This window comes from Dermochelys coriacea, chromosome 5 (genome assembly GCF_009764565.3).
Source record: "Dermochelys coriacea isolate rDerCor1 chromosome 5, rDerCor1.pri.v4, whole genome shotgun sequence".
NCBI lineage: Eukaryota > Metazoa > Chordata > Testudines > Dermochelyidae > Dermochelys > Dermochelys coriacea.
Genome location: NC_050072.1, coordinates 117135004 through 117162674, shown reverse-complemented (window position 1 = coordinate 117162674; position 27671 = coordinate 117135004). Strand labels below are relative to the sequence as shown.

At 38.6% G+C, this 27671-nt stretch overlaps 2 protein-coding genes across 10 annotated transcripts in view; one reads left to right on the top strand and one right to left on the bottom strand.

The window, feature by feature from the left end:
• Window positions 1-27671, bottom strand: part of LOC119855619 (intraflagellar transport protein 74 homolog) — a 165735-nt gene that overhangs the window by 124719 nt on the left and 13345 nt on the right. For all 9 annotated transcript variants that reach the window (XM_043515104.1, XM_043515106.1, XM_038402007.2 and 6 more), the window contains exons 7-12: window positions 23705-23764; window positions 22221-22282; window positions 5097-5235; window positions 4125-4187; window positions 2208-2351; window positions 1427-1467 (exon numbers count right to left, since the gene is read on the bottom strand). In XM_043515104.1, the coding sequence (XP_043371039.1) occupies window positions 1427-1467; window positions 2208-2351; window positions 4125-4187; window positions 5097-5235; window positions 22221-22282; window positions 23705-23764 (509 nt within the window). The remainder of the gene's footprint in view (window positions 1-1426; window positions 1468-2207; window positions 2352-4124; window positions 4188-5096; window positions 5236-22220; window positions 22283-23704; window positions 23765-27671) is intronic.
• Window positions 6050-25748, top strand: LRRC19 (leucine rich repeat containing 19). Its single transcript, XM_043515115.1, has 5 exons — window positions 6050-6139; window positions 15888-15980; window positions 17810-18305; window positions 18428-18643; window positions 20084-25748. Exons 2-5 carry the CDS (start codon window positions 15897-15899, stop codon window positions 20410-20412), a joined length of 1125 nt encoding a protein of 374 aa, XP_043371050.1. The 5' UTR covers window positions 6050-6139; window positions 15888-15896; the 3' UTR covers window positions 20413-25748.

The window sequence follows — 27671 nt, the reverse complement described above, 5'->3', positions numbered from 1 at the left end:
AATCAGAGAGGGACGAGGTGTGGAGCATACTTTCAGAAGTCTTAGAAGAGCATCACTCCAATGTGGAAACTACAGAACCCAAACCACCAAAAAAGAAAATCAGCCTTCTGCTTATAGCATCTAACTCAGATAATGAAAGTGAACATGTATCAGTCCACACTGCTTTGGGTTATCAAGCAGAACCCATCATCAGCAAGGACGCATGTCCCCTCGAATAGTGCTTGAAGCATGAAGGGACATATAAATCTTTAGCGCATCCAGCATGTAAATATCTTGGGACACTGGCTACAGCAGTGTCATGAGAATGCCTGTTCTCACTTCCAGGTGACACTGTAAACAAGAAGTGGGCAGCATTAACTCCTGCAAATGTAAACAAACTTGTTTGTCTGAGCGATTTGCTGAACAAGAAGTAGGACTGAATGGTCTTGCAGGCTCTAAAATTTTACATTGTTTTATTTTTGAATGCAGGTTTTTTTGTACATAATTCTACATTTGTAAGTTCAACTTTCATGATAAAGAGATTGCACTACAGTACTTGTATTAGGTGAACTGAAAAATACTATTTCTTTTGTTTTTTTATAGTGCAAATACTTGTAATCAAAAATAAAGTGAGCACCGTACACTTTGTATTCTGTGTTCTAAATGAAATCAATATATTTGAAAATGTAGAAAACATCCAAAAATATTTAAATAAATGGTATTCTATTATTTCTTAGCAGTACTATTAATCATACTATTAAACAGTCCTACTTTAAACAGTTTACCTACTGCATAAATATAGATTAGACAATATTTAACTTGTGATGTAGTAACAGGGCTTAATTGTGTCAATAAATATTTGTATTAAAACAAGTTATGATATCAGTTTTAAATTATGGAAGCAAGCATAAAATTATTTATTTGTGCCTCATGGACATTTGATTTATACAGCACATATTAACACAGCAGAAAGCCAGTCAAATGTTTTAAACTTTGGAAAAACTGTTTAAAAATAATTTAGAACAAATTTTAAAAGGTCTCCAGGTTGAGACTGCTCACTAAATTTAAACTCAGAGACTTTTTTTTTTTAAAAACAGCTGAGTTTCTAAAGTAAACAGCAAGAGATCCTCAAATACAGTAGCTTTAGGGAGTATAAGCATAATACATATAAAGAATGCTTTAGTAACTTAATTTAGTTAATTTTTACTGTAGATTATTAACAACAACAGCTACAAGCAACACATTATTACTTTATAAATATTAACTAATTCTCACAGCAGGATAACAAACAGGATAAATGACTTGCTCAGTTCCACAGAGGAGAAGTTTGTGAGAGAATGAAAAGTAACACTTGGCTCCTAATCCTATGTTCAGACACTTCTCTTACAATGTGCGGACTCACTGGCAGGAGCGGGGCTTATAAGAGCAATATAACATAAGTACTCACTGTCTTTCCATACTTGCTATTTCCTGGTTATCTTCTTTAACCTATATAAAATTAACAACAAATGTTTCAATACAGGGAATAAATTCAAAGATAAAAAAGAGAGAGACAATTAACTCAGTTATGTTAGGAATGAAGGCTCAGCCTGCCAAAGATCTGCTTGGAAATCATTTTTCTACAATGGTTGCTTTGCTGAATAAAAGATGCAATACTATCATTTAGTGGTGTCATCATTTCAGCTACCTCCCAGTGCTTCTCTGCTTTCCCCAATATGTATTTTAAACTTTAATGCTCTATTTTATAGTCCAATCCTGCAACACTTACTCACATGAATACTTCTTTTGCATGCAAACAGCTTCATTTAAGTGAATCAGACTACTTATGTTAGTAGGAATTATTCACATCAGAAAAGGTTGCAGGACCAGGTCCGTAATTAATAAGACAGCTCATCTTTTCCAAACTTTTTAGTCGTGAGTTAGAAAGATGTTAAATAAAATGAATCCAATTTCCCCACCCCCGAGTGCTCCCTTTCCATCCTGACATGCCCTCTAAACCAGTATGAAGGTGACTAGAACAGGAACTGCCTCTGCCAGTTTTACATTAGCTCAGAGCTCCATTCCACCAGATAATCTTAATCAGCCCCTTTGTGTTGCTCAAAGAGCAAAAAGGGCCAGAACCAAGGCAGAGAATCCAGCCCAGTATTTTAACATTGTCATTCTTTAAAAAACACTGAATTAAAAGAGCCTTGTAAACAAAAGATATAATAGTAATTTTGCTTTCCTGCCTGTTTCAGTAATCTCTCTCTTTCTTCCTGTGGAGATCCCATACTCTTGTCCTCAGCAATCATTTGATCCCGATGTTCCTCAAGCCCATGAAGTTTTTCATACAGCTGCACTGCCTCTTGTTTTACCTGGGAATGTGCTATTTCCTGAGAACAAACAAACAAATACTTACTGGTTAGATGCATTGCCAGTAGGTAAGAAATTGTTGCAGTGCTTATATTTTTATTTAGCAAAGTTCATATATTTTATAAAACAAGTTTATTTGGCAACTGTACAGTGAAGTACATAGGACCACCCATATAATCTAGCTGTCTAGGATCTTGCCCTTAAGCAGTTTCTGACCATCTCAGTGCTATCTGAGTGCTTTATTAGGCTATGTTTTGCTATGAGGGTCTACCTTAATGGAGCTCCAAATTTACCAAGTACATTTCTGCTCCTTCTTTGCTAGAAGATAATCTCTATTAAGGAACCAATATGGGGGAAGTAGCAGAAAGGCCTTGCATGGTCAAGACATTTTCACTATGATATCAAGCCACATGCGCACATCAAAAGATCTAATATTTGAAGGGGTTGTCAAAATCTCTGTGCCACTAACCTATGAAAGTAAGAGAAGAGGAAATTACTTCATTGTAATTATTGTTTTCTGAGGATGTGTATATATGTATATACACACACACACTACATCATATCTACACTCTTGGGTGCATGTTCCTCTGTGAGATCAATGCAGGCAATCTTCAACTGCAGGGGATTAAACCTATTGGTTTGTGTGTGTGTAGCACAACCCCTGCTATGGAATTTAGACCAGTTCCTTCAAAGTGGGAGATGAAGTCACTCACACACACATTAAAGAAGACTGAGTCATAAGGAGAAATTGCAAACCTCTCAACTGTCTGAGGAGAAGAGTTTGTAAGTGATCTGATGTATATATTCAGAGAACAATTAAAAGTAATTCTCTGATTTCTAATGTCACAAAAGAATACATCTGACAATGTTAAGGGTAACTGAAAAATAGAGTTTAGAAAGGAAACTTCACCACAGCTATCCTGAATGTTAGAGTATCTAGTGGCAAAATATGTTCCGCTTTCTTTCTGAGGAGCAAATCCAAGGCAGTGGAAAACAGGGAGGAAAGCCACAGGCCTACTACACACTTAAGTGACAGCACAGTATATATTCACCATGGGCAAAATTTAGCTCAGGCTAGGAAGTACAAGCAAGCTCTTGCATGCTACTTAAGCCTAGGTTGCCTCTGCAGGGATGGAAGTGAAACTACCATGCAAGATGACCTTCAGAGGAGCCCTGATACTAGATCAAAATAAGTGACCAAGGAGAGGACCACTGATTTGAGCTCATACACATATGTACAATAACAAGGAGCCCTTGTGTTGGGGTTTGGAAGGTCTGCATCTGCTGCTCCAGCACATAGGCTAGAAAAGTGGCCACAGAAGGACAGTGTTACAGCCCTGATCTTGCTTGTTGTTGGAATTCTATTATCCCGGACGTTTGTTTAGATCCACACAAAATACCAATTACTCTAGTAGGATAAAGCGAGTGACTTTTTTAATACTTTCAAAAGTGATAGTTTACATCTATGATGTAATCACTGAGCTATATTTCACATGTATGATATACTAGCTGTGAAATACAGTTATCTGGATTACCTGATACCTAGCAAAAATAAGTTATAAATCATAATTGGTGGAGTTTTGACCCTATCTGCTAAAAATAAAATTATACAAATTAATGGCCTGAGTCCACACCACTAAAATAGATGCGAGCTTTGCCCTTATCTTCAATGGGTGCAGGATCAAGCCGTTAAAGAGTTACAGAAAAAAATATACTGTGATTACTTTGTTGATAATACTTTTTTTTTTGCATTTACAAATATAAGTAGATCAGTTATTTATCTTCATACATACAGATCCTAGAGCGTCTTCCTTTATATTCAGTCCATCCAACTCCTGCTGTTGAGCATCTAATTCCTAAAGAAAACAAATATGAAAAGTTTAGGTAACAATTACCACTGGAGGAGGATTTACTTCCCTATTCTACATATTTTATACTTGCAAATGCTGTAGAACATTCAGTTGTTTTTATTAGGTATATGTGTGAATAGGTTAAGACCCCTTCCTCCAAACAGCTCCAGGCAGAGCTTCACTGACTTTACAGTACTGGGGTCTTTGTGAATAAGCTTCATATCATCGTTACTTGTATCTTGGTTATAATTATGAACTAGTGTCCCCTTTCATCAATTTTTTCTTTGAAGGGAAAGTGTCCGTTGAAAAAATAATATATATTTTAAAAATAGCCTCATCTCTTTTGTTAAACTGTAGGTTACTGACACTGAAAGAATTTTAAAAATCTAAGTTTAATTTTTGCAGTCATTTTCATTTATGTGAATGCCAGGCAGTTATTGTAGTGGACAAGGAATCAGAAATCTTGGGTTTTGCTCCCATCTCTGTCACTGACTTGCAATGTGACCTTGGGCAGGTCATTTAGGTCTGGATCCTGCATAGTTTATAGTTGTTCTTAATTTTACTCATGTGCTTAAAGTTAAGCATCTGTTTGCAGGATCACCGCCTTAACCTCTACACCTTTATTTCCCCCATCTGTAAAATGAGAATAATGATGGAGGAGAATGAGGACAATTTATCCTTTGTAAACCACATTGATATCTACAGGTGGAAAGTGCTAAGTATTATTTTGTTTCTAGTCAATTTCATTTTCTGATTTTCATGCACTAGCACAAGTTGAAATGTTGGGGATAATGCTACCTGAAAGTTTCCTTTTAAATTAATCAGATCTTAAATTCTTCAGTATTCCAAACTATACAGTGGAAATCATGGAGCTAATTTCACATACATCTTAGAAAACAATATGACAAAACCCACCTGCAACAGTTTTTCATTTGTAGCCTTCATCTCCATGTATTTAGCTTGATTTTCCTGAGACATATTTTTTATTATGTCATCAGCTACTTGTTTTTCACGCTCAATATCTTCTTCCACTGCTTGAATTAACTTTTCTTTGCTGTAATAACAGAGGAAAGTAAGAGTATTTTTGTAACTAGTACTAGGTACTAGTTATCCTTTTTATTTATAAAACAAAGAGATGCTCATTCCATGCTTTCTACCCCCTGAAACAAACTAACTTCTTTCCCCAGAATAAAATAAATATATTCCAGCCAATAAAATAAGTGCACCATTACTGTAGATTTTTTGCTTGAAATATATATATGATATACATTGTATAACACTGGACTTTATTCTTCTGTCCTTACATGTTTAACTCACTGAAATCAATGTGAATTTTGAACACAAAACAACTTTAGGATCAAACCTATCATAAAGTAATTTTTTGAATGTTGACATACCATGCAATCCTAAATAAAGAGGGATTATGTGACAGATTTAAGCTACTACTAGAGATAGTTGCTTCAATTACATCATCATTATATACAAATTAGCAAACTAAAAATGAGGCTTGCAAACCATGAATTTTCATTTAAAAATGTGCACATCTGTAAAGATCTACAGATTTTATGTATCTGATTACTAGATTCCATTTACAAAATAAACCTCTTTTCTTATAAATTTCTTTAATTGACCACAACTCATCCTGTGTAAACTCCTGCAATATTTTAACTTGATTTCTCCTATGTTTTCAGAAATTATGAGGCCTAAACATATCATTACCAGACTTCCTTATTGGCTGTAGATCCAAATAAACCAAAGATGACCATGATAAATTGCTCAACCTAGTCAATCTTTTGCTAAGGAAGTTCTAGTCTTTTATTTATTTATTTTTAGCTACCTGCCTGTTCACTGAGTACAAAGGTTGAAAACAAAGTAAAGTGCTGTTGCAACACATTACTTCTTTTTAATGCACAGGAAACACACAACTATACATATGCTCTCTCAGAAAAAATAGAAAGGTAAGATACTCTATAGAATTTTTTTATGAAACCAATTTAATATCTTAAGTGTGTGGGAAAATACTTGGTTTATATACTTTGGCTGTCAGATTGGAAATGGATCATACATTAAAGACGCTCTGGATTCCTCAATCGCTATGAACTCTTCACAAGCCAACCTACTGCATTATGCTTTGTTAGAAGATTAGAAAACAACCTAAGTCTTTTGGAAAGATTTTCTGATTTTACAAACTACATTTCTTCCCAATTTACTCTTGAAAAATGCATATTTTATTGTTTTTTTAAACTAAATGTAGGAAGTGTAAAGGAACACATCCCTATGAAATGAAAAATGCCATTTATGAAACATTTTCAAAGAAAGCACCTATGGGCTCAGATCATAGGAGAATGTCAAGATATTAATGATGTACTGCCAGCCTGAGTTTTTTGCAAATTGACTTATTTAAAAAAATAATCTATTTTCTAAGAGATCATCCTTCAAATAGTACAGGGGTGGCCAACCTGAGCCAGAGAAGGAGCCAGAATTTACCAACGTACATTGCCAGAGCCACAGTAATACATCAGCAGCCCCCCCTCAGCTCCCCCACCGCAGCTCCCAGCACCTCCTGCTCACTGGCAGCCCTGCCGATCAGCACCTCCCTCTCCCTCCCCACACCTCCAGATCAGCTGTTTCTAGGCAAGCAGGAAGCTCTGGGGAGGAGAGGGGAGAAGGAGGGCATGGCGGGCTCAAGGAAGGGGGCGGAAATGGGTGGAATGGGGGCAGGGCCTGTGGCAAAACCGGGGCTGAGCAGTGAGCACCCCCTGGCACATTGGAAAGTTGGCGCCTGTAGCTCCAGCCCGTGTTGGTGCCTATACAAGGAGCCGCATATTAACTTTTGAAGAGCCACATGTTGCTCCGGAGCCAAAGGTTGGCCACCCCTGAAATAGTATATGTTGAATTTTTTTTATAATCCTTTAAAAATTTTTACGAACATCTTTCTACTCTTATGCTGATGTTTATATGGGTCTTTTCATTGTGAAAGAAACTGACCGACTGACTACACAAGGAAAATTTTTAGACAGAAATTGATTTTGAGTTTACAGTGTCCCTTTAATTCAGATGTACTGAACAACTTTGCACAATTTTCACCATTTAGCAACTTGTAAAGATTTGTTTCCCCTTCTCAAATTGCAAGAATATTCTGAGTCAAGATTGCTTTAATAGCCTGCCCTCCCTAGGTGTCGAGAGGAACCCACAAATCTCAGGTATGCTGCAGTGATGGGCGACGGGATGGATCACCTGATGATTACCTGTTCTGTTCAGTCCCTCTGAAGCACCTAGCATTGGGCACTGTCGGAAGACAGGATACTGGGCTAGATGGACCTTTGGTCTGACCTAGTATGCCGTTCTCAGATTCTTATGATAACTGAAAGTTTCTATACAGCAGTAGTTCTCAACCAGGAGGTCCGGGGCTTCCTGGGGGGTTGTGAGCAGGTTTTAGATGATCCACCAAGTATGACCAATGTCAAGACTAGTTAGGGAAGAAAACCAAAGCCCTGCTCCACAGGACGGTAGCCCAGGCACCGAACCCTGGCACCTGGGGCTGAAGCTGAAGCCTAAGCAATTTAGCTTCGCAGGGGATCCCTGTCATGTGCAGTCCCAGGCAACTGCCCTGCTTGCTACTCCCTAACGCCGGCCCTGGCTTTTATATGCAGAAAAACAGTTGTGGTATAGTTGGGACATGGAGTTTTTATAGCATGTGGGGGGGGGAAGGGAGCTCAGAAAGAAAATGGTTGAGAACCCTTCCTATAGAGCATGTGGAGTGAATCCAGCAGATGTACATTTCCAACAACAGTGGAGATACACAACTGGCTGGAGCAATCCCAATCTTCCTGAGAGGAACAGATTGAGGGAGGCAGACAAGCAACTAGCTAGGTTTGGCCAGCAAGCCGCACCTGTAAAACAGATCATAAGTACTATTTGAGATAAAGAGCTATAAGCCAATGTACCCAGCAAACCAGGTTTGCCAATGGCTAGGCCTGCTATCATGGTATGAGATTGGCTAAGTCTTCCTTTAACTAGTTTTGAGAAGAATTGAGACCTAGCTTTAAGAAGGAATTTTGATGCTGGAAGGTCTTTTGGGGTATGTCTACACTGCAGACCAGTGCACTAAAACTAACTTTGAAAACATTAGAATCAAAGGACTGGAAGGGACCTCTTATTCATCTATTTTCTAAGGTGAAGCTGTTTTCAGCCTCTCTTCATATGAATTTTTCCATACCTCTTAACATTCTGAACTCCCTTTAATTCTGAAATATCTTTTTAGATGGGGGTAACCAGTATCATACATAGTATTCCAAATAAGGCCACATCACTGATTTATATCAAGGCATTATAATATTATCCACATTTATTATCACATTCTTTATGCATCCTAACATTTTGTTTGCTTTCTTGACCGCAGCTGCACATTGTCCAGAGGTCTTCATTGAGCCATCCACAGTTGAGTCTACGTCCTTTTTCAGAGTTTGTACAGTTAACATAGAATAACCCTGTAAGGTGTCTGAGTTTTTAACTATTTTCCCTCCACTGTGCATTAGCTTACACTTATCAACATTAATATTCAGATATAATTGCGTTGCCCATTCACCTACCTTGGTTAAGTCTCTCTGAAGGTACTCATACAGTCATCTTTGGTCTTGACTAACCTAAATAACTCTGTGTCATCTGCAGACTTTACTACCTTGCTGCTCACTTCCCTTTTCCAGCCCATTTATAAATATATTAAACAGAAGACCTGCTATGAATCTTTAACCATGATGAAAAGGAGTACTTGTGGCACCTTAGAGAATAATAAATTTATTAGAGCATAAGCTTTCGTGAGCTACAGCTCACTTCATCGGATGCATTTGGTGGAAAAAACAGAGGGGAGATTGATACACACACACAGAGAACATGAAACAATGGGTTTATCATACACACTGTAAGGAGAGTGATCACTTAAGATAAGCCATCACCAGCAGCAGGGGGGGGAAAGGAGGAAAACCTTTCATGGTGACAAGCAAGGTAGGCTATTTCCAGCAGTTAACAAGAATATCTGAGGAACAGTGGGGGGTGCGGTGGGGTGGGGGGAAGAAATAATATGGAGAAATAGTTTTACTTTGTGTAATGACTCATCCATTCCCAGTCTCTATTCAAGCCTCAGTTAATTGTATCCAGTTTGCAAATTAATTCCAATTCAGCAGTCTCTCGCTGGAGTCTGTTTTTGAAGCTTTTTTGTTGAAGGATAGCCACTCTTAGGTCTGTGATCGAGTGACCAGAGAGATTGAAGTGTTCTCCAACTGGTTTTTGAATGTTATAATTCTTGATGTCTGATTTGTGTCCATTCATTCTTTTACGTAGAGACTGTCCAGTTTGACCAATGTATATGGCAGAGGGGCATTGCTGGCACATGATGGCATATATCACATTGGTAGATGCGCAGGTGAACGAGCCTCTGATAGTGTGGCTGATGTGATTAGGCCCTATGATGGTATCCCTGAATAGATATGTGGACAGAGTTGGCAACGGGCTTTGTTGCAAGGATAGATTCCTGGGTTGGTGGTTCTGTTGTGTGGTGTGTGGTTGCTGGTGAGTATTTGCTTCAGATTGGGGGGCTGTCTGTAAGCAAGGACTGGCCTGTCTCCCAAGATCTGTGAGAGTGATGGCTCGTCCTTCAGGATAGGTTGTAGATCCTTGATGATGCGTTGGAGAGGTTTTAGTTGGGGGCTGAAGGTGATGGCTAGTGGCGTTCTGTTGTTTTCTTTTTTGGGCCTGTCCTGTAGTAGGTGACTTCTGGGTACTCTTCTGGCTCTGTCAATCTGTTTCTTCACTTCAGCAGGTGGGTGTTGTAGTTGTAGGAATGCATGATAGAGATCTTGTAGGTGTTTGTCTCTGTCTGAGGGGTTGGAGCAAATGCGGTTATATCGTAGAGCTTGGCTGTAGACAATGGATCGTGTGGTATGATCTGGATGAAAGCTAGAGGCATGTAGGTAGGAATAGCAGTCAGTAGGTTTCCGATATAGGGTGGTGGTTATGTGACCATCGCTTATTAGCACTGTAGTGTCCAGGAAGTGGATCTCTTGTGTGGACTGGTCCAGGCTGAGGTTGATGGTGGGATGGAAATTGTTGAAATCATGGTGGAATTCCTCAAGGGCTTCTTTTCCATGGGTCCAGATGAAGATGTCATCAATGTAGCGCAAGCAGAGTAGGGGCATTAGAGGACGAGAGCTGAGGAAGCGTTGTTCTAAGTCAGCCATAAAAATGTTGGCATACTGTGGGGCCATGCGGGTACCCATCGCAGTGCCGCTGACTTGAAGGTATACATTGTCCCCAAATGTGAATAGTTATGGGTGAGGACAAAGTCACAAAGTTCAGCCACCAGGTTAGCCGTGACATTAATCGGGGATACTGTTCCTGACAGCTTGTAGTCCATCTTTGTGTGGAATGTTGGTGTAGAGGGCTTCTACATCCATAGTGGCTAGGATGGTGTTTTTAGGAAGATCACCAATGGACTGTAGTTTCCTCAGGAAGTCAGTGGTGTCTCGAAGATAGCTGGGAGTGCTGGTAACGTAGGGCCTGAGGAGGGAGTCTACATAGCCAGACAATCCTGCTGTCAGGGTGCCAATGCCTGAGATGATGGGGGACCAATGGAAAAGAAGCCCTTGAGGAATTCCACCATGATTTCAACAATTTCCATCCCACCATCAAACTCAGCCTGGAACAGTCCACACAAGAGATCCACTTCCTGGATACTACAGTGCTAATAAGCGATAGTCACATAAACACCACCCTATATCGGAAACCTACTGACTGCTATTCCTACCTACATGCCTCTAGCTTTCATCCAGATCATACCACTCGATCCATTCTCTACAGCCAAGCTCTACGATATAACCACATTTGCTCCAACCCCTCAGACAGAGACAAACACCTACAAGATCTCTATCATGCATTCCTACAACTACAATACCCACCTGCTGAAGTGAAGAAACAGATTGACAGAGCCAGAAGAGTACCCAGAAGTCACCTACTACAGGACAGACCCAACAAAGAAAACAACAGAACGCCACTAGCCATCACCTTCAGCCCCCAACTAAAACCTCTCCAACGCATCATCAAGGATCTACAACCTATCCTGAAGGACGACCCATCACTCTCACAGATCTTGGGAGACAGGCCAGTCCTTGCTTACAGACAGCTCCCCAATCTGAAGCAAATACTCACCAGCAACCACACACCACACAACAGAACCACCAACCCAGGAACCTATCCTTGCAACAAAGCCCGTTGCCAACTCTGTCCACATATCTATTCAGGGGACACCATCATAGGGCCTAATCACATCAGCCACACTATCAGAGGCTCGTTCACCTGCGCATCTACCAATGTGATATATGCCATCATGTGCCAGCAATGCCCCTCTGCCATGTACATTGGCCAAACTGGACAATCTCTGCGTAAAAAAATGAATGGACACAAATCAGACGTCAAGAATTATAACATTCAAAAACCAGTTGGAGAACACTTCAATCTCTCTGGTCACTCGATTACAGACCTAAGAGTGGCTATCCTTCAACAAAAAAGTTTCAAAAACAGACTCCAACGAGAGACTTCTGAATTGGAATTAATTTGCAAACTGGATACAATTAACTGAGGCTTGAATAGAGACTGGGAATGGATGGGTCATTACACAAAGTAAAACTATTTCCCCATGTTATTTCTCCCCCCCACCCCACCGCACCCCCCACTGTTCCTCAGATATTCTTGTTAACTGCTGGAAATAGCCTACCTTGCTTGTCATCATGAAAGGTTTTCCTCCTTTCCCCCCCCTGCTGCTGGTGATGGCTTATCTTAAGTGATCACTCTCCTTACAGTGTGTATGATAAACCCATTGTTTCATGTTCTCTGTGTGTGTATATCAATCTCCCCTCTGTTTTTTCCACCAAATGCATCCGATGAAGTGAGCTGTAGCTCACGAAAGCTTATGCTCTAATAAATTTGTTAGTCTCTAAGGTGCCACAAGTACTCCTTTTCTTTTTGCGAATACAGACTAACACGGCTGCTACTCTGAAATTTAACCATGATGGATATTGACCATTTAATTCTGCTCTTTGTTTTCTGTCTCCTAGCTAGCTTTTGACCCATGACTACTTAGGGTTTTTTAGCAGCCTCTTGTATGGGACCATGTTAAAGACGTTTTGAAAGTCTAAATAAATTCTCTCATCTGATTCTCCTTTATTCACAAGTTTACTAACAAGTTTGAAGACTGTGACTAGTTAGTGAGACACATTATCCTTTTGCAGAAACCATGTAATTACACCCCATTATATCATGATCTTCCAGATGTTTTATTATTCTGTTTTTAATTATTGTTTCAACCAGTTTTCCAGGTAGAGATGCAAGGTTTACTGGTCTGTAATTAACCTGATCACTCCTAGTGCCTATTTAGAATATAGTCCCTAAATCTGCGCTGCATACGTCTGAAGGAGCCTAGATTCAACTTCCTTAAGGGATCATAAAGTAATTTTTTATAAACTCTAGTTTTCCTGCCAAATCCTATTTATCCATCTCTGGTGATTTTGCCTCACAGGATTTTTGCCTTTCTTGAAAATCCAAAGATGCTGCATGCATGTATCCTTTAATACAGTTTACATGGTTTGCATTCACTTTTACTTTATTACTTGATGGGTGGCTAAATCTTGCCAATAAACCCTGACTCAAAGGAGCAGATGGATCAGGTGTCATTTGAACAATTTCTGAGGTAGGTTAATCTTAAAATGAATTGCCTCTGTAAGGAAAGCCCTCATGATTTCCAATAGGTAGGTTGTATCCTGGTTCAAAGTTACTAGATCGCAGGTCTTGGTTCTCATGGGAGACTTCAATCACCCTTACATCTGCTGGGAGAGCAATACAGCAGTGCACAGACAATCCAGGAAGTTTTTGGAAAGTGTAGGGAACAATTTCCTGGTGCAAGTGCTGGAGGAACCAACTAGGGGCAGAGCTCTTCTTGAACTGCTGCTCACAAACCGGGAAGAATTAGTAGGGGAAGCAAAAGTGGATGGGAATCTGGGAGGCAGTGACCATGAGATGGTCGAGTTCAGGATCCTGACACAGGGAAGAAAGGAGAGCAGCAGAATACGGACCCTGGACTTCAGAAAAGCAGACTGACTCCCTCAGGGAACTGATGGGCAGGATCCCCTGGGAGAATAACATGAGGGGGAAAGGAGTCCAGGAGAGCTGGCTGTATTTTAAAGAATCCTTATTGAGGTTACAGGGACAAACCATCCCAATGTGTAGAAAGAATAGCAAATATGGCAGGCGACCAGCTTGGCTAACAGTGAAATCCTTGCTGATCTTAAACACAAAAAAGAAGCTTACAAGAAGTGGAAGATTGGACAAATGACCAGGGAAGAGTATAAAAATATTGCTCAGGCATGCAGGCGTGAAATCAGGAAGGACAAATCACACCTGGAGTTGCAGCTAGCAAGAGATGTTAAGAGTAACAAGAAGGGTTTCTTCAGGTATGTTAGCAACAAGAAGAAAGTCAAGGACAGTGTGGGCCCATTACTGAATGAGGGAGGCAATATAGTGACAGGGGATGTGGAAAAAGCTAATGTACTCAATGCTTTTTTTGCCTCTGTCTTCACGAACAAGGTCAGCTCCCAGACAACTGCACTGGGCAGCATAGCATGGGGAAGAGGTGACCAGCCCTCTGTGGAGAAAGAAGTGGTTGGGGACTATTTGGAAAAGCTGAACGAGCACAAGTCCATGGGGCTGGATGCGCTGCAGGAGTTGGCGGATGTGATTGCAGAACCATCGGCCATTATCTTTGAAAACTCATGGCAACTGGGGGAAGTCCTGGATGACTGGAAAAAGGCTAATGTAGTGCCCATCTTTAAAAAAGGGAAGGAGGATCCTGGGAAATACAGGCCAGTCAGCCTCACCTCAGTCCCTGGAAAAATCATGGAGCAGGTCCTTAAGGAATCAATTCTGAAGCATTTAGAGAGAGGAAAGTGATCAGGAATAGTCAGCATGGATTCACCAAGGGCAAGTCATGCCTGACTAATCTAATTGCCTTCTATGATGAGATAACTGGCTCTGTGGATGAGGGGAAAGCAGTGGACGTGTTGTTCCTTGACTTTAGCAAAGCTTTTGACACTGTCTCCCACAGCATTCTTACCAGCAAGTTAAAGTAGTATGGGCTGGGATGAATGGACTATAAAGTGGATATAAAGTTGGCTCGATTGTCGGGCTCAATGGGTCGTGATCAATGGCTCCATGTCTAGTTGGAGCACTCCACTTGATACCAGCTGCCAAAGGTCAGTCCTTGGGCCAATTTTGTTCAATATCTTCATAAATGATCTGGAGGATGGTGTGGATTGCACCCTCAGCAAGTTTGCAGACGACAGTAAACTGGGAGGAGAGGTAGATATGCTGGAGGGGAGGGCCAGGATACAGAGGGCCCTAGACAAATTAGAGGATTGGGCCAAAAGAAATCTGATGAGGTTCAATAAGGACAAGTGCAGAGTCCTGCACTTAGGACGGAAGAATCCCATGCACCGCTACAGACTAGGGACCGAATGGCTAGGCAGCAGTTCTGCAGAAAAGGACCTAGGGAAACTGTCGGAAGAGCGGACGAGAAACTGGATACGAGTCAACAGTGTGCCCTTGTTGCCAAGAAGGCCAATGGCATTTTGGGATGTATAAGTAGGGGCATTGCCAGCAGATCGAGGGATGCGATTGTTCCCCTCTATTCGACATTGGTGAGGCCTCATCTGGAGTACTGTGTTCAGTTTTGGGTCCCACACTACAAGAAGGTTGTGGAAAAATTGGAAAACGTCCAGCGGAGGGCAACAAAAATGATGAGGGGACTGGAACACATGACTTATGAGGAGAGGCTGAGGGAACTGGGATTGTTTACTCTGCGGAAAAGAATGAGGGGGGATTTGATAGTTGCTTTCAACTATCTGAAAGGGGGTTCCAAAGAGGATGGATCTAGACTGTTCTCAGTGGTAGCAGATGACAGAACAAGGACTAATTGTCTCAAGTTGCAGTGGCGGAGGTTTAGGTTGGATATTAGGAAAAACTTTTTTATTAGGAGGGTGGTGAAACACTGGAATGCATTACCTAGGGAGGTGGTGGAATCTCCTTCCTTAGAAGTTTTTAAGGTCAGGCTTGACAAAGCCCTGGCTGGGATGATTTAGTTGGGGATTGGTCCTGCTTTGAGCAGGGAGTTGGACTAGATGACCTCCTGAGGTCCCTTCCAACCCTGATATTTTATGATTCTATGAAAGACCCCAACACTAGCATGTTGACCCATGGTTACCTAGCTCCAAAGCACAGATAAATAGGTAGGTGCATAGAGGGCTATCCTATGACATGAACAACAGATAGCTTATGAGCTCCATTGACTGTGCTGGTCACCACAAATACAGATCAACTGCACAAAAGCTGCCTGGTTTGTTTCAGGTTTGGCTCAGTTCAATAAAAGCTGCAGCTATTTTGGCTATAACACATCTTTCCCCCCAGTTGCAGTCTTATTTAGGCCCTCGGCAATATTTACACAAGACAAAAATGCAGTAAGTTATGATGAATCATTTGTTTCAACTATAAATCAACAATTTTGTTTACATTACTAAAACAATCTTCACCAGGACCATGCCTTTAAACTACTAATATAGCAACTTAAATTTTGGCCCTAACATGCAAAAATATTTTCTCTTCTAGATTTTGAACATGAAAATCCCTTGGCTAATGATCTGGATTGGAGCACTATTTTCCAATCCAGTCACGGCTGACTGCAATATTACTTCTCTTTCTGTAAGTTTTATAACCATATAAACTAATCTGTTTAATTTTTGCTCATTTTTGTAGAAGAACCATAGAAATTACAGGAGATGCCTTGTAGATCAAAGACATTATGTATTTTAACAATACTCCCATCTTCAACCACCTCAATACCTTATGGTGTATACATACAAAGCCTATATATAGCTATAGCTGGATCTATAGAAAGATTGATATTCAACAACCTGATGGTAGAAACATATAGAAATGCAACAAACAACATGGCTTTCTTTTAGTTGCACAATAAACCAATGCAAATTATGACAAGTCTGTACTTTGTAATTTATTGAATTGCAAACATGTTTGATATATTTATGTTTTCAGATCTTGATCCAAAACCCACTGATGTCAATGGTCTTTTCCCTGACTTCAATCAGTTTTGGAGCAAGCTCAAAAAACTGCAAGCTGCTGTGCACCCTCAAATACCACTCAAGCCAAGAATGTTGACGGAGTTCAGCACTTCAGAAAGTCAGCCCTACAGCTTTTGAAAACAATCATAGTAATAAGAGAATAGAATTTGATTTTGAATTCCAAAGAGAATTTTAATTGAATTGCTTCCTCCTTCTTGTACTTATATTTTGGGTGTCATGTACAGACAGGTAATTAAACTGCTGTTACATTGACTACATTAAGGAAGTGACTTACTGCCTACATGTCTAGAACTAACTTTACTATTTATCTTTTGCACTAATCTGTGGGAGAGCAAATTACGCGCGCGCACACACACACACACACACACACGAGAAATCCACCATCCTGTAAAAATAAAACAGGTCTCAGTGTACTCATTGGTATGCAGAATAAAATCAGTACAGTAGGCTCTCAGAGCTGAGATGAATGCAGGTAGGTTAGTTTCAACCCAGAAAACCAAATTAGTTTAAAGTGTCTTGGTTGAAATAAAGATTTAATCTTTAGTGAACTCAATCCTTCTCCAGAAGGTCTGCCTGAAAATCTTATTAAAATAAACATCTTTACATACGGAACAAAAAATGAAGAGAAAACAAAAATGAGTTAATTCTCAAACTCTTGCCCCCTTCCTTTCATTCAGCCATTACACCTTTCTTCAGGGATCTTCCAGTTATGTAGGAAGGCAGTTCTTTTTATACTCAGCCCCCTTCCTATCAGGCCTGGCCAAAAGTTCACATTACATTCCTAATTTCTCTTGGTCATTAATTCCCGGCTTCACCCCCTCACCACAGAGGGGAGTTTCACCTCCCCCTCTTGGAATTCCACACTCCAAAATTGCTTCACTAAGGGCTTGTCTACACTTACTGGGGGATCGATGCGTGGCGATCAATGCATCAGCGGTTGATCTAGCGGGACTAGTGAAGATCTACTAAATCGACCGCAGATCACTCTCCCGTTGACTCCTGTATTTCACCAGATCGAGAAGAGTAAGGGGAGTCAATGAGAGAGCATCTCCTGTCAACATCGTGTAGTGTGGACCCCACGGTAACTAGATCTAAGTTCTGTCGACTTGAGTTATGCTAGTCACATAATTCAAATTGCATAGCTTAGATCGCCTTTTCCCTGTAGTGTAGACAAGGCCTAAGATGACTTCCACCACCTCAGTGACCGTGTCCCTTATCCCACAAGTATATTTTTAAGAAAATCAGGAATAGGATAGTACTGGCCAAGGACAGATTTCCTTTTGGACCTCAAAGAGTTGGAATGCTTGGTTACAATGGTTTTTTTGCACTGCAGGTGCTTGTCACCGTTTCTCCTTCACCATCAACCCTCCCTACTAGAAAATAATTTGTAATTTTCTATGTTTATATTGTTTTTCTTTCTCCCTTCAACAGGTTACTTATGAGGAATTTGGAAAGAATTACTCTTCTATCCCTACCTCCCTAAGTAAAAGTGTTACTAAACTGTGTCTTAGTAATAACAACATTACTTTAAATGATACTGACAAAAAGGTTCTTCAGCTATTTATTAACTTGACTCAACTCTATCTGAATGAAAATGCCATTACTGTGGTATATAATAATACCTTCTGCAATCTGTTAAAACTCACAGTTCTAGATATTAGTAGTAATTATATCAGTACAATCGAACAGGCTGGCCTAAATCAATTATCCATATTGTATCTAAATCATAACAAAATAACCCAGCTGGATTCTGACACAATTACAACACTAAAAAACCTGACAATTTCGAGATTACAGGACAATTTGTTGAAGTACTTTGATGTAAAAGCTTCATTTAAACTGATTACCTTAAATGGAAATCCATGGAATTGTTCCTGTGGCCTGCTCAGTTTACAGAAATGGTTGAATACCTCAAACATGACAATTGGTAAGTTTTGACAACAGCAGCATTCAGATCATTACACAATATATCACAATATCTTACTTACAGTGCAGCGCAGACCCTATAAATATAATATTTCATGACCTTTATGTTATTCATACTTTCAGAACATGAAAATGACACTCTGTGTGCGTATCCAGATGTCTGGAACAAATCTTCTATCAAGACAGCACCTATCCAAAAATCTGATTGTGACTCAAGAAGAGGCTCTATAGCAGTCACTACATCCTCCACATCTGCCATCAGTCCTAAAAACATTGCCATTTTAACATTCTCTCTCAACTCTTCAAATAACAATATTAGGAGTAATGCATCACATCCAGGTGATGTATTGATGTTTCATTTTAATACTTCATAATAGCACCATCCAATACTAGTACAGTTCTCTAAAAAATTTGGGATATGGGGATTGCTGTGCTCCTAGGCACAGAAATATTGTGTTCATGTTATGTGGAATTTTTGTTATGTTTAACTTTATCAGGAGCTCAAAACTGACCTAAATTAGAAGTCCATTATGGAATATTGTAAAATAATATCTATTAACTAATGTTTTGTGAGAAGATTTGAGGTTCAAATAACCATCCAAGTGTTTGTATTTTAAATGAACTACAATCAAGCCACCCAGTTAAACCGCCCACAATATTCTACCCCGGAAAACAGGCTCCTTCCTATTTTTAGTTTTCTTCTTGGTATGTAAACAAGCTCTACTGATTTACTTACCCATACCTTTATCCCTGACCTCTGGTGTGTTCAGTGGGAGGGCATTCATGACTGTTCCCACTCTACCCCTATTGGAAACATGAAGGAGCACTTACACCACTTTCTCCACCATTGGTGTCCCATTTTGAACCACCATTACTCCACTTGATACCCTTCCTCTCCATTTTTACCCACAATTTATTCTCTACTTCATCCTCCATCCAAATGATTCTGCTCCCCTGCCTTTTCCCATTCAGAGTAGCAGCTCCACTTCCTGCTCCTGAGCCCATCTCTCCTCTGCACAAAGAGACCAATAGGACTGATGAGTGACTGAAGTGGGAGAAAGAGACAGCAAGCTCTGGATCGTTTTACACCCAGGAGGCCAGCACAGCCACAAAATCCCTTAAGATGCAGCAGCTGCCATAATTCCCTGGACACTAGCCAGCACTGTGAACACACAGGGTAGATTTGCAAATAGGGATTCTTGGCAGCTATGGTCTGTTGGGATTTTCATCATAAAGGAAATATATCTGGAGAGATGTGCAAAATGAAAGAAAATTAAAAAGTGACTATCTGGGTATAGATGTTCTTAAGGGCAATCATGTCAGCTTGAAGTTTGAAAATGAAAATGAAAGTCAGTTACATGTTTTGTTGTCCTATTCCAGGGATGAATCTAAAGTTCACTTAAAATCTGAATAATGATTCATGGAATGTACCCAGAACATTTCAACAGACCTTCGGTCCTGAAAAGAAGTTACTTATTTAAACTTGACCACACAGCACATTCTGAGCATCTAGAGAGTTAAAATATGGACTTAAGCACCTTCACGAAAAAAGTCTGTCCTCGGTGAAGAAATTTTGGTTGCCCAAACATAAGTATTCTATTAATGCTGTACAAAAAGAGTCTCAAGAATTCCTCTCTCTATCACTTTGTTTCCATGAGCCCCTTTTCAGGCCATGAAGCAATTAATATCATAGCTCTTTTGGTATTATGCAAGGAGCTTCTTATTTTGGTTTAAGATATTTAATTTAATGTGATTTTACTTTCTTTTGTATTCTTAAAGGTTCTCCACCTCTCGGCAAAACTTGGGCCTTTCTGCTGGGTGTTCTGGTGTTTGTCCTAAGCACTTCACTACTGATTTTTATTGCCATAAAATTCCCACTGTGGTACCAATACTTGATCAGTTACAATCACCGTCATCTGGAAGAGTATGAACCAGAAATGTTTGATAAGGAGTTCACAACTGATCTGAGCACTTTTCCATCAATATCAAATACCAATGAGCATGATGCCATTGTAGCATTTGAACAAATTCATACATTTGTACTTGAGGAGGATGGATTTATTGAAGACAAATATATAGACGACCCTGGATTAACTGAAGAGGTCTAAATTCTTACATGATGGATGATAATTTGGCTTTTCAATAGCTGATTATATAGGATCAATCCATTCAAAATCTTGTATATAAATATTTCTAATATATATATCACAGACAGAACTCAAAGCTCTCAATCCCTCTCTTTTGGACAAATCTGTGGCACATGTTGTATTAACTGTAGAGGTAAGAAATCTGGTGTTGTGCATGTATTACCACAGTAACAAATATTTCAAAGTACATAAGCATATATTTATATGTCTGACACTAAAATCTCACTGTTTGATTATAATGGGAGAAAATAACATCTACTTCTTATATAGTATTTTCATCAGTAGATCTCAAAACACTTTACAAAGGTAGCATCGTTACCCCCGTTTTACAACCAGGAACTGAGGCACAGATTGGGGAAGTGACAGGCCCATGTCACCCAGCAGGCCACTGGCAGAAGTGGGAATTGAACCCAGGTCTCCTGAGTCTCAATTCAATGCTTTATCCACTAGGCAAAACTAAAAACATTGAGTATCTAAGCCAAAGTCAGTTTTCTTTACTCATAAACAAAAAATATTTGTTTGAGGAAGCAAAACAAATATACTGTCTCACCCCCATCATTTAAATGCATTCAAGGACAAATTACCATTATTATATATCAACCATCTTTTTATCTTATCCCACTGTTGTCTGATGTCTTTTTTGTTCACAGGTTATGAATATTTGAAAACTGCCAATGCAGTACATATTTTTAACAACTTAAAGAAAACACTGAGAAATTTCCATTATTATTCCAACATTATTAAACTGCAGATAGATGAACCTCTTCACGATTTTCAAATGTTCTTAAAATCAGGTTGAGATATAGGAAAACATTTTATTTAAGGAATAATTTATAGTAAATGAGAAAATAGACATTTGTTTTTAATATTAGAAGAAAAATGTATTTTGTATTATTTCACAAAATTGTTTATAAAATACAGCCAATAGCAAAATGTTCCACATTTTTCATCACTTTTTATTAAACCTTTAAAGTCACAAAATCTTTATGTTGTATAAAAAACAAAACTTGAAACATTAATGGCCCAAATGTATCCTCAAATAGACCCACTGGAATAAATGCTATTGGTTTAGGCATGTCTGAGGACAGAATTGGCACCAACTGTAAAAACAAATATACTACAAAAACTTGTGATGTATTTATAAAACAGTTAGCAGGTATGTGGTCATTTTTAGTGTATTTAGAAATCACTGAATAACTGATTTTAATTGTGTTATGATGGCTATGATAACATTTGTTTCTTTCAGTCAGGAAGTCAGACTAACTATAAAGCAATCTTGATGAAACAAAATGTTGTCAAAGAACAAAAGTGTTTGTTTTTAAAGGAGACATTGATTCTTACATAATGTTCTTTTAAATAACTTCATTTTTGTTCTACTGAATGACATATTTAATTGCAATATTTAATGAATACAGATGCAGTAGTGACAGAATAACCTGTAGGATTATTGACCTGAAAATTTCTGATTGACTTAGAGAACAAACCCATTATGTGTTCAGCTAATTAGAAATCAACTTCTTTATTAAAATATATTGAAACAATATTTTAAATGTACTTTAGGACTATGCTGTACTTTAAAAAGTTGACTGAGTGACTGAAGTTTTATTTCCTACAAACTTTATTCAGTGACATTTGTAGAACATACATGCAACTCTTAGGCAATATTTTTCCGAGTTAAAAATCCCCCAATCAGATCACTTCTTCACTCTTACCCTTTTAATAAACTACTTTATGCTAAAATTCAATTTTCTGATATTTGATATACTTACGCTTGTCTCTCTGTAAATATTATATCAATACTCTGAGCTTCCCGGTCATTTTGAGTTTTTATCTGTTAAAAAAAAAAATCAATACTCAGTAACAAATTTTTGCATGAAAAGATTCTTGCCACTAATGAAAATATAAACAGTATCCATTCATCCAAGGTTATACAAGCATTTGAATGAATGAAGAGAATGGAAGACCAAAATGGAGATGGGAAAGAACAGCAGCGGCCTCCTACTACAAAGGCCTATCTGATGCGGCAGAGATAGATTATGTAACTGTAATTCCCACTGGAAGCCTGCATTTGAATAGTAGCTTTAATCATAGAAACTGCACATCAGTGTTTTTATTAATAATCAGGTTGGATCACTTGGGGTAAAAATATTTTCACCGCTTCTCGAGCTACTGGAAGCCTCTTTTCAAAGAAAAGTTCCTTCTGACTATGAACACAGTGAGCACTGGCGCAGTCTTGGTGCCTGAAGGCACCCTCCAGCAAACTTATGAAATCAAGAAAGAACTTCAAGGGAAAGCACAGCTGATATGTGTTTGCTTTTGAACACACCATAGGCCCATTAATGCACTATTGCTTTGGAGTCATTTGAAGGGCAGAGCATGGAGGAGAATGAAGAAAAACTCAAGCGCCTGGGGAATTTTACAAGCAAGACTGTTGCATGTGGTCAGCCTGTCAGGTGGTTAGTTTTCTGTGCCCTCCACCCAAATAATGTGTGATATATGTGAATATTGGTATCTTGGGTTGGGAGACATACCTCTCTTACCTGAACCAGAGAAATACCATGGGCTTTGAGGATAATTCTAAGAGCAACTGTGTCACTGACCAACACAGATATGCCAGCATTAGGGTCGAAACAGCTGGATGAAAAGGTGTAGTCAGTCTTTCAATAACTGCAGCTCTGCACATGTTGTTTTAACATGTAAACCACAGTATTTTAACACAATGAATCTAGGATCCCAGGATACTACATTTAATACCCCATGCAGTGTTTTCAGGGTATAGTCAAGATCTAAATTTTAGACACGTACTACCTTGGGAAGCAAAAAGAAGAACTGGATTCACTGAAAACATAAGAAATACTTGATGAGTCTTTTACAACAGAAACTTTAATCTATTTAATTTTTAAAAAACTATCAATTCTGTTTCTGGAAAACAATTATAAAGTGTTTGCTAAACTTTGAGACAACGAAGTTTTATGTGGTCATAATTCTATAACTAACTAAGGCCTCAGTCCCCCAAACACTTACACATGTGCTTAACACACCACACACATGCAGCTCCATTGAAGTCATGTGGGTCCCAACTCTGCAAACTTGCCTAGCATTACTCACCTGAATAATCCCATTACAGTCAATAGACAGTTTAGGTCAACAAAATCATGCATATGCACAAACATTTGAAGGACTGAAGTTGTAATGTATATATATATTTTCATTGTAAATACTATATTATCATGGCAAATACTCAAACTCTTACCATATTATAATCGCTCATCACTTCTTCCATATCTGTATTGGTGTTAAGTTTATCCACTAGCTGAAACAAGAAAGAAGCTCAAACAGTTAATGCTCTGTTCTTTTTAATCACATTAAAGAAACATACAAGAAGCTAGAAAAAACTCTTAAATCATTCTTTGAAACTGTTACAAAAGAAAGAGATGACTGGTATGGTATTGCAAACAAAAATCTGAAATTAGAAATTTTAATATACCACATGTAAGCTTCATATTTCAAAATTCTTACAAGTTCTGTACAACTGTATAGAAAATTAATACTAAATAACATTAATATTACAGAAGCAGTATTGATTTCTCACATCCAAAGCAAAGTTAATTACTTATAATATCCAGTATATTTTCTTTTCTTTTCTTTTTTAAAATACTCTCCTTGGTTTCCCTCTCCTTCTTACAAGCTTCAAAATATTTTTCCTCTCTACTGATTTTGTCCTTTCCTGTGGACATAGAGAAAGAAAGGCTAATTTTCAACTCCACGTCAAATTTGAAACAAAATGTATCTGTCCAATTAGCTTAAATCTCTTAATAACTTAACTATGGCTATGAACACTCTTCAAAACAGTGCTTGTTAGTTAGGCAACCACTGCTGCACAACTGATAGAAAACACTATTTTTTTGATTCTTTGCAAACATAGGTTATTCTTTGGGATTTTTAAAAACAGTAAACTAGAGCATTGAACAGTATAAAATTCCTCAAAACACATGCTCTTTGCCCCAAAAGATCAGCTTTAAGACTGCGGTCTTAGAATATAGAAGGCATTCTATATCACACTGGAATGATTTTAAAGTAACTAACATTTCAGGTCTAGGCAACTTGACAGAATCCTTTTAAAGTCACAATATTGTGATGCACATATACAATAAAGTTGTAGAATATTGCTAAAAATTTCTAGATCCATAAAGAGATAACACTGAAAGAGATAACACTGCATTTAGTAGTGGAGGTATCAGTGTAGAGGTGATCAGATGTAAGAAACCAGACCGCTGACATGTAAAATTAGACAGGTTTAGAGGATTTTGTTTTTGTTTTTAGATAAGGGCTGGGGGAAAGCTGAGAGATGCAGAGGAACACAGTTTGGGTAGAGACATCCCTTAGGGATGAATTTATTAAAGGGGGAACTCCACATCCAAGTAAAGAGGATAGAAAAGAAGTTGGTAAAGTACAGGAAGGAGCTAGTCAGGAACAGTAAAGAATAAGAGGTCCCATTTAAATACAACATATAAAAGCAAGCAACTGAATATTGACAAAATGTACAAGTTCTTATACACAAATGTGGGAAGTCTAAATACTAAGATGGGTGAAGTAGAGTGCCTGGCATTAAATGAGGCTATTGATATAGCAGGCATCACAAAAACTTGGTGGAATGAACACGATCTATGGGACCCTAAAAATCAGTGTACAAAATATATAGGAATGACAAAGCAGGTAGTGGGGGAATTATCTCCATATTCACTGGATACATGTCATCTCAGGAAGGCATTCAGAGAGAATATTTCTAGACACCATAAATTACTGCTTCTTGGAGCAGCTTTCCTTGGATCCCACAAGGGGAAGAAGCAATTCGTGATTTACTCATAAGCAGTGCACAGGATCTGGTGCAACAGGGAATATAGCTGAACTGCTTGGTAATAGAAACCATAACGTAATGAAATGTAACATCCTTTTTGGACAAAAAAGACAAAAGAAACCTAGCACAGTAGCATGCAACTTCAAAAAGGTGAACTAAACAAAAATGAGGGAAATTAAAAGGAACAGTCACAGGAGTGAAATGCCTGCAAACTGCAGAGACTATTTAAAAAAACACCATAATAAAGGTTTAAACTAAATATATACTCAAATAAAAAAAAAAAAAGTCAGAGGACCAAAAAAAAAAATGCCACTATGGTTAAACACCAGAGTAAAAGAGGCATTTAGAAGCAAAAAGGCATCATTTAAAAATTCGAAATCAACTCCTAGTAAGGAAAATAGAACGGAGCATAAATTCTGGCAAGTCAAGTGTAAAAGTATAAGCCAGGCCAAGAAAGAATTTGAAGAGACACTAGCTAAACACAAAAAAATAATGGCAATTAAAACAAAACAAAAAACAAAACAAAACATCAGAAGCAGGAAGCTTGCCAAACAAACAGTGGGGCCACTGAACAACTGAATTGCTGAAGGAGTACTCAAGGAAAACACAGCCATTGAAGAGAAGCTAAATTAATTCTTTGCATCAGTCTTCACTGCAGAGGCTGTGAGGAAGAGTCCCACAACTGAGCCATTCCTTTCAAGTGACAAATATGAGGAACTGTCCCAGACTGAGGTGTCAACAGAGAAAGTTTTGGAACAAACTGATAAATTAAACTGACAGAGATGGAATTCACCCAAGAATTCCCAAGGAACTCAAATATATAACTGCAGAACTACTAACATGGTATGTAACCAATCACTTAAATCAATCTCTGAACCAGATAACTGGAGAATAGCTAATGTAATGCCAACTTTTAAGAAAGGCTCCAGAGTTGATCCTGACAATTACAGGGCAGTAAACCTAACTTCAGCACCAGGCAAACCGGTTGAAACTACATGAAAGCTCAGAATTATCAGATGCAAAAATAAGCATGATATGTTGGTGAAGAACCAATATGGCTTTTGGAAACGGAAATCATGTCTCACAAATCTAATAGAACTATTAAGGGTGTCAACAAGAATGTGGACAATGGTGTAATAGGATTTTCATAAATCTTTAACAAGGTTCCTCACCAAAGGCTCTTAAGCAAAATAAACAAGTATGGGATAAGAGAGGTCTTCCCATGGATCAGTAACTAATTAAAAGGTCAGGAAACAAAGGGTCAAATAAATGCTTATTATCACAATGGACAGCGGTAAACAGAGGGTTCCCCTAATGATCTGTCTCAGCGCCAGTGCTGTTCAACATATTCATAAATAATCTGGAAAAGGGGGTGAACAGTGAGATGGCACAATATATAGATGATACAAAATTACTCAAGATAGTTAAGTCCAAATCAGATTGCGAAGAGTTACAAAGGTATCTTACAAAAGTGAATGACTGGGTGACAAAATGGCAGATGAAATTCAATGTTGATAAATACTAAGTAATGCACATTGGAAAACATAATCCCAACTGTACTATAAAATTAGGGGATCTAAAGTAGCTGTTACCGCTCAAGACAGATCTTGCGTCATCATGAACAGTTCTCTGAAAACATGTGCTTAACGTGCAGCAGCAGTCAAAAAAAGCGAACAGAAGGTTAGGAACCATTAGGAAAGGGACAGATAATACAAGAGAAAAATATAATAATGCCACTATATAAATCCATGGTATGCCCATACCTTGAATACTGTGTGTAGTTCTGGTCACTCCACCTCAAAAGATATATTAGAATTGGAAGAGGACACAGAAGGTCAACATAAATGATGAGAGGTATGGAACACCTTCTATATGAGGAGAAATTAAAAAGACTGGGACCGTTAAACTTAGAAAAAAGATGACTATGAGAGAGGTCTATAAAATCATGAATAGTGTACAAGAACATAACCCAAGAACCGGGGTCATCCAATAAAATTAATAGGCAGCAGGTTTAAAACAAAGAAAAGGAAGTATTTCTTCAAACAACAGAGTCAACCTGTGAAACTTGTTGCCAAGAGATGTTGTGAAGAATTCTGGGTTCAAAAAGAATAGATAAGTTAATGGAGGATAGGTCCATCAATGGCTATTAGCCAAGATAGTCACGGACAGAACCCCATGCTCCAGGTGTCCGTAAATCTCCAAATGCCAGAAGCTGAGACTAAATGACAGGGAATGGATCACTTGAATTGCCTTATTCTGCTCATTCCTTCTGAAGCATCTGGCACTGGCCACTGTCTGAAGACAGGATACTGGGCTAGATGGATAATTGGTCTGATTCAGTATGGCTGTACTTATGATGTTA

Coding starts and splice junctions, on each gene's coding strand:
- LRRC19 (XM_043515115.1), top strand. CDS start 15,897: ATGAAAATCCCTTGGCTAATGATCTGGATTGGAGCACTATTTTCCAAT. Junction 15,981..17,809: donor GCAATATTACTTCTCTTTCT/GTAAGTTTTATA, acceptor TCCCTTCAACAG/GTTACTTATGAGGAATTTGG. Junction 18,644..20,083: donor GAGTAATGCATCACATCCAG/GTGATGTATTGA, acceptor GTATTCTTAAAG/GTTCTCCACCTCTCGGCAAA.